General features: G+C 39.2%; 1 protein-coding gene across 2 annotated transcripts in view; it reads right to left on the bottom strand.

Annotated features, from left to right (window-relative positions):
- LOC137984665 (phospholipase DDHD1-like) overlaps positions 1-6,430 on the bottom strand; it is a 20,804-nt gene extending 14,374 nt beyond the window's left edge. Inside the window, exons 1-5 of one of the 2 annotated variants that reach the window (XM_068831896.1) lie at positions 5,857-6,430; positions 2,561-2,688; positions 1,744-1,786; positions 1,236-1,364; positions 346-487 (exon numbers count right to left, since the gene is read on the bottom strand). In XM_068831896.1, the coding sequence (XP_068687997.1) occupies positions 346-487; positions 1,236-1,364; positions 1,744-1,786; positions 2,561-2,688; positions 5,857-6,235 (821 nt within the window). In that variant the 5' untranslated portion in view covers positions 6,236-6,430. The remainder of the gene's footprint in view (positions 1-345; positions 488-1,235; positions 1,365-1,743; positions 1,787-2,560; positions 2,689-5,856) is intronic. The other variant, XM_068831897.1, reaches the window with a different exon arrangement.
- Positions 6,431-7,723: the final 1,293 nt, after the last annotated feature.

Raw genomic sequence — 7,723 nt, 5'->3', positions numbered from 1 at the left:
CTTATCGAGCTGCCATCGCCATGTTGGATGGATGTTGGGAGGCACCTCTCCCGCTTTTGACTCATCCTCTTGGTGGCAATTTATTCCTCTCCCCAAAATTCCTCTGCTTCCGACGTTCAAGATAGCGGCCAAAACTTCTGGGGAGGATTATATGCTTAGCCCATGACCACTAAAAGACCTGCTCGCCAAAAGAGCTTGGGTGTCAGATGGTCTGGCTACATGTAGGGATTGCAGCCTGACCTCCTGCTTAGTGGTCTGATGTATAACAAACCAAGCCAAGCCGTAAGCCCTTCATGTGCACAACCTTCTTAAAATGTGTTAGAATCACATCATTCTAGTACTTACTCAGCGCAACTCTTGACAATATTACTCATGTGTAACAACTGACCAATGCCATGTACGACAAACACCAAGTGAGAAATGTCAGGGGGCTTGTCATCAGGACTCGCATCACTGTGGTAACCACGATGAAGCTGGCTAGCAGCACCTAAAACAACAAAAGGATTCACTTAGAAAAAACCAAGTTCATTACTGTTTTAAAATAACTGGATAAGGCTGATTGTGCTACAAATACGAATATGAATATGACAGGGATAGAAAAAAGTGACTCAAGTATAATTAGGCAGTATAAAAAATACCATAATACTCTTTGTTTGTCCCTCCAAAATTTTGCATAAGCATTGTTTCCAGTTTCTCTTGGGACCATTGTACATTGTAAGTCCCAAGAGAAAAGAAAAACAATGCTTATGCAAAAATTTGGAGAGACAAACAGAGTATTATGGTATTTTTTATACTGGCTAATATCCCGAAGTCATCTCATGGGATACTGCTAACTGGCATCTGTCTGGAAATATGTTGTGCAGTATATCCCAGCCAACACCACAGGATAGTGGTGTTGCTGATAAAAGCCCGAAGAATTGTGCAAATTGGGGAGGGTGTTATCCAACCAAACGGAAGACTTTCTTAATGAGTCAAGCTCTACCAGTAAATATTGAGACAGCAAATTGAATTGAATCAAACATTAGTCCCCCCCCCCCCCCCCCCCCGACCCATTGAGATCAAGGAGGGGAACCAGACTACCAAACAAAATTCTATTACTGCAGAGTAGAAGACTAACAGACTCACCCTACATGATTTTTGTAGAGTTTGGTAAGCAAACCTGGGACAGATTGGTGGAAGAGGATGTGCTCTTTGCACTGCGCAAACCCTGCTCCTTTCATTGATGAATACCTTACCTGATGAGAATCCAATCTTCTCACTAACATTCCGAATGATCCTGGACTTCACATCATCCCAGTATAGCCACACATCTGCTATGTCATTCCATTCCACATAAAAGCCTTTCAAAGTTAGGCGACCAAGTCCTAAGAAGTTTTACAGAGCAAACTAGTAATGAAAATTAACTTCCCAGTATCTATAGAGCAGTTTTCAAACGACTGTTGAAAGTAATTCATTATGTGATTGCAATCCACTTGGTCCCCTTACAACTACTAACATGTATTAAAGTTGTAGTACATTATAATCCACCTGTATGGTTTCTGTTTGGACTTTGTGGAGGAAATAAAAACTTGCATTATTCATTGCTTCCCTTGGAGGTAAGCTAATGAATGGTGCCCTTAATTTCCTAGCCAAGAACCAAAAAATCAAAGTGTATAATGTTCATAACTATGGTGATCATCAATGTTAACAATATTGCTTCTTTTCGCAATTCAAAGATATAGGTCTTTAATTTATTAAAGTTACCCTGTCGTTCAGAAACTGTTTCAACTTGTCCAACTGGAAGACCCTAAAATGAAGCACAAATGTCAATAAAAAATAACCCTAGTCAATTAAGTGATAATTTTTTATGAATTTTTGGATTGATTTCAAATAAACAGTTTGCTTTAAATGCAAGACAAGCAAAGGTCCCTATACACCCTTTTAATAAGTCTAATATATGCTGTTTTCCGCTAATGACGTCGAACTCGTGCTTTCAAATTTTATTCAGAAATGTACAAAGGCTTAAAACTTTTCCGTTTTCTTTTGTTTTTTTAAGCCTTCGTACATTTCTGAATAAAATTTGAAAGCACGAGTTCGACGTCATTAGCGGAAAACGGCATATATTAGACTTATTAAAAGGGTGTATAGCCTGCCTGGCAAATGTACTTCCGCATGTCATTTCTCTCCACCGAGTACCCTTCAGCGGAGAAAAACAAAACTATGTCTGTCACACAGGCCACGAATATCAATGTTTCAATAGGATAATTTGCAAATATTGATACACGCTGTGTATGGTAAACAAAGTGTCCTCCAAACCTTCTCCTCAAGTTTTCATCACAAAACTCTATTTATAAAAGCTGGTGATAAAATGTTACAAGGTGTCCTTTGAACCCTAATTCCCAAGTGGATACAAACAGTGACCCCAAATGCAATTCAACAAAGCCTTCAACATTAATTAGAATCCTTGGCCTACTATAATAAACAAGTAGTTCAGGTTTGGACATAAGAAACTATGCACTTGCCCTCCGACATGAATACCTATACTGGGTTTAAGAGGAACAGGACAGGAATTAGGACCCACCATAGCACGCCACATGGTTTGGTGTGACTCCTCAATCTGTTCAGCATCGTCTTCAGTAAGGGGTTGCCAAGTGTCAGTGGAAGATGATCCAGTGAACCATGTTCCTCGACATACTGATATACTGTTACCTGCAAATGACGAAAAGGGTTACAGCATTTTCAGAAATATTGTGACTTGGATTAACTACATACTGAAATAGTACTAAAGATAACTAAAATTGAACTAAAATATAACATTTTTGATGCTGTTGGCAGTCCGGTTGGCTTATTTACACGACCACGTAAATGTAGTTGACCATTGTGTCAATGTGCTGAAGATTGTGGGTTTAAACCTCAGTTAGACTATCGCTCAGGGTCTTAAAAGATATGTACACTGTATTAAGTCCATTAACTAATGGTCAGACTTTCAAGTCCCCATACAATGAGGAACATAGGCTTGGAGCCTGTCTCACAGCCCTTTGCTGGTACGTAAAAGTTAGACGAAAACCTCAAGAGCCCACTCACTGTTTTAAAAGAACAGTAATCCACCATGTTTTCGCCTGGCACCTTCCATTTCCCACAATAATAGATAGGTTTGAAAAAAGCTCTCAGAGGATTGGCTAAGAAATTAATGGTACTTCCAAGCATTTCACTTCAATGCACCAACCTAAGAATAACCCTAATGCAAGCCCTATAGTAAAAAGGTACCTACTTAATTAATCTATAGACTTGATAAGATACAGTGTTTGACACTTACTTTTTTACTTATTTGCCCTTTGGACAACCAGTTTTGTTTTTTTGGTTGCCCATGGTTTTTTTTTTCAGTTGCCCACCTTCTAAAGACCTGCTGTCATTAAAACTCAAAGGAGGCTTGTAAAAATGTCAATTTTGCATAAAATGTGTGTAAAATGGGTTTGACAGACCAACGCGACTACTGTTGTGTGTCCATGGTGTTCTAGTAGCTTTCACCGTTTTGCTTTTGCAAACATACAATTAGGTGATTTTCCTTTTCTGTAAGAGATCAAGGGAGATTCCTTGTATATCTCTTAGAGGTTAGGCTGGTTTTGAATTACCCGTAAATGCCATTTGTGCAATAGTATGTTCTTTAAGCCTTTCAAAGCTGGTTGAAATTGTGTGACGAAAGGTATGTTAATTTGCTTGTGCGCTTGTTCGATATTGTAGTGCATTTGGCCGTACGAAAACTGGGTTCCATGGTTCCATTGTAACACAAATTATCAACTTAGAGGATCTAATAATTTATCCCTACCCAGAATAAACACTACATCATACGGATCTAAATCCATTAGGTATTTTGGACCCAAGATATGGAATTTCTTAGATGATAAATTGAGAACTGAATCTGATCTTCAATCTTTTAAGAAATTTATACGGCACTTCGACTTTGAGAACTTATAGTAATATTTTTTATATATGATATAATTCTTGTATACATATACATTTATATTTTCAATAGGCCATTTCTGAGTTCATGTCTGCCTCCTCTTCAAAGCGAGTCTAAGTGCGAAGTTTTTGTGATGGTAATTAGTTCTACTTTACATATGAATAAAAACTAATTTTCATAACAAAAACTTCGCACTTAGACTCACTTTGAAGAGGAGGCAGACATGAATTCGGATATGGCCTATTCATGTGTATACATTTAGTATATTTAGGATATTTTTTTCACTTTAATTTGTGACTTATTTATGTACATGTATACATTTGCTCAAACTAGCACTGGTGTGCTATACAAAAAGTGAATTCAAATAAAGCTTAACTTGTGCAATAGTATGTTCTTTAAGCCTTTCAAATTGTGTGACAAAAAGTATAATTTTCTTGTGCGCTTGTTTGATATTGTAGCGCATTTGGCCATACAAAAACTGGGTTCCATGGTTCCATTGTAACAAACATTCTTTCCGCGTGGAGAAAGATGGCAGCTATGAAGCTAAAGATGTTCCTCCTTCCAATCTGTTTTGAGGTTTCTACCAACATATTTTTAACAGAAAAATAAATGACAGCAAAGACAGATAATGTTGCCATTTTTAAATTGTGTTTGCGGTGACTACATCATATTACTAGTCACTTTCTTCGTTGCCAATCAAATTGCTCTGCAAAATATCAGTCGAACAAAAATTCTGATTGCCCAATCGGACAAGTTTTAGAGTTGATTTACTTGCCCACAGATATATTTCACTTGGGGGCTGCTTCAGGGGTGCAGGGATGGTGCAGTGGTGAGAGCACTCGCCTTCCACCAATGTGGCCCGGGTTCGATTCCCAAACTCTGCATCATATGTGGGTTGAGTTTGTTGGTTCTCTACTCTGCACTGAGAGGTTTTTCTCCGGGTACTCCGGTTTTCCCCTCTCCTCAAAAACCAAAATTTTATTTGATTAGCATTGATTTGTTAATTTCAATTTACAGTGTCCCTAATTAGTGCTCCCACACTAGAAAATTAGACACTTACCGTAAATAAAGTTCCTTTCCTTTTTTTTTTTGTCCCGGGCAATCGGGCAAGCGTTAGTGTCGAACACTGGAATATTTCTAAGGGCTTCTTCATATCAGCCTTGGTTGACCTGGCTGGCTTGGTTTGCAAGCCTTTTGTCTCACCACTAAAATGTTTGTAAAAATCTCACTGTGTCCAGCCTCATTGACAAGATCTCTGTTTCTGAGGCCGAGATCTTGGTTACCACAATGGAAAATTCTCCATACAACAGTTCAGGGTGGTTAGCGGGGTTAAAAGGTACAAGGTATTCTGTGATAGGATTGGCAGGATTTTGAATGAATAATTGCATCACCTGTTGTTTGTGCATAACAATCTCGACCCCAGAGCTCTTCTCTTGACTGAGGGAGAGAAGAGCTATCTTTTTGGTTTTCGTGAAGAACAATCAAAAGCGTCTCTAATTGTGCATTCATGTTAGCAAGAGGAGTGAGCAGACGCTGTAAAGTTCAAATAGCCAACTTTCGGCTATAAGAGCCCTACAGGGCATGTTCTCCTACACTGAGTTTCCCAGAGCCTTGGGTCGGCTCTGGGGCCAGTTTCTCGAACATCCCGAAACTTTACGGGCCATTTTCGGGTGTCACAATCCCTTTGTATCTCAAGAAAGGAGAGGATTTAAGTCGTTAAACTTCACAGCCATGTTTCTTTTAGTTAGCTTGAAAACATGTTAAAAGATTGCCTTTCCAAAACAAGCGGTTGGCAGTTTCTCAAATGGCTTTTCGGGCTCGAAAAGTTTCGAGAAACGGGCCTTTGGTGACGAGAATGCCGTGCATGACTGTGTACTAAGTCCACTTTAAAAATAAACATTACAATTCTTACAAACCTTTCCAATATATAGGTTTGCATTCTCTGGCTAAAATATCCACTTCGTAAAGGCCTCCTTTGATAGTCGGCATCTCGTACATTGATGATGAATCGATTACTTTTGAGCTACCTTCAACATTGCTCTCAAGCGTTAATATTTCCCGAAAGCAATGCTCTATAGCCAAAGAGTCGCTTCCATTGAGAGGCAGCCATTTTTTATCTTCTTTCACATACCACCTTACTCGCTCCGGTTTAAGCCCCTGAAGAGCTTCAAGATGTTTCTGAATGCTTGCAGAACGTACTAATTTGTTAAAATTTGAAGGAGGAGGCGGCCTTGGAGGTTTTGGACGTGATCCAGGTTTCTCGAAATTTTCGTTTTCTTCGCTATCGTCGCTCATAGCTACGCCGGTGCAGACGTCCCTGGAAATTCAGCTTTTATCATATAACCTTGCTCTTTCAGAAGAATGTTAGGAAACCATGAGAATTCCTCGCCGAGTGTCACCGCAAAACAATGATAATACACTGCAAATTCAACTTGAAAAGGCATCAGTGATTTTTAAGCACTTTTAAAAATCAGACCAGTCTCCTCTTCAGCTGAAGAAACCACAGGCATCCCAGGCTCAGTGTGAGTCTGGCCACAAAAATATAAGGAATCCCGATAAAAAGCTTAAGAAGATGATTATATGAAAAAATTCTCAATTAAAAAGCCTAACCTAAGCCAACGTGGGTAACTTCCTTCCTGTGTGGTTACTTTCCAGATCCGACGCGATTTGAGCCCTGTCTCAATTTCGTGGTTGTCAACGGTATTTGACAACCACGAATTAGAGAAATGGCTCAAATCAGTGGTTTCAAAATTTCTATTCGTTTTTGCATCCAGCCAAGCATGATTTTCTTTTTATTTTGAAAAATCTTTTTTTCTAAAGTTGAGAAACTTACTATTTTGAGCAAAAGCCGATACAACGTAGATTTGATTTAAGAAGTATCTACCCCATATATGGGGCCAACGCGCAATGTGAGCATTGGCATTGGCCCTACTGATGGAAATGGGCCCACACAAGGACAGAGAAAACCTCTGACCAGGGTGGGAATTGAACCCACGACCTTCGAGTTAGATCACCGATGCTCTACCGACTGAGCTACAAGGTCAGACGGGAGCAGGCCGTGGGTACTGAAGATGTTAAAGTCACGGCAATTAACATGTACAAGTACAAGTAAGGATTAAGTTTTTTGTAAACGTTGGCCGTGTAGCACTTATATTTGAACAGACTTAACTGAATAGAGTGTAATGTGAAGTGCTAAAGCCTCTACCCCATATGAACCATGTGAGCGTTAGCCCTACTGATGGAAATGATGGTACAGTGAGAGTTAATATTGGATTGCTTCTATGTACATATATATATATAGTAAATGGATGTTGACGTAATACTGGAAACAATGTGATAAAACATGGCAGTTACAACAAATTTGAATTCAAATACTACGAGTAACTGAAAAATAACGGAAGTGACTGTAACGAATAAACTGAAATCTAATCGGTCAGTGTAAAACGCAGACTGCAGACTGCAGACCGGGGGTAAAATGCAGACTGAGGTTATAATGTAACTGTTGAAAAAGCGCGAACCCATTAGAAATGCTAACAGTTAAGCCTAAATATTGTTTTAGGCCTAATTAGGCCTTAGGTTAGCATTTCTAAGGGGTTTGGGCTTTTTCAACAGTTATGTTATAACCTCAGTCTTCATTTTACCCCTGGTCTGCAGTCTGCAGTCTGCGTTTTACACTGACCGGAATCTAATACGTTTCTTCGCGGATATAAGACCGTTGGGATCAATTGTCCTGCCTTTTGAAATTAAAAAAGCTTCCCTGGCCTTACGGATTTTTTGAGAAAT

The sequence above is a fragment of the Montipora foliosa genome, chromosome 14, assembly GCF_036669935.1.
Source record: "Montipora foliosa isolate CH-2021 chromosome 14, ASM3666993v2, whole genome shotgun sequence".
Taxonomy (NCBI): Eukaryota; Metazoa; Cnidaria; class Anthozoa; order Scleractinia; family Acroporidae; genus Montipora; species Montipora foliosa.
Note: the sequence above shows the minus strand (reverse complement) of the source record. Positions and strands in the feature narration are given on the sequence as shown.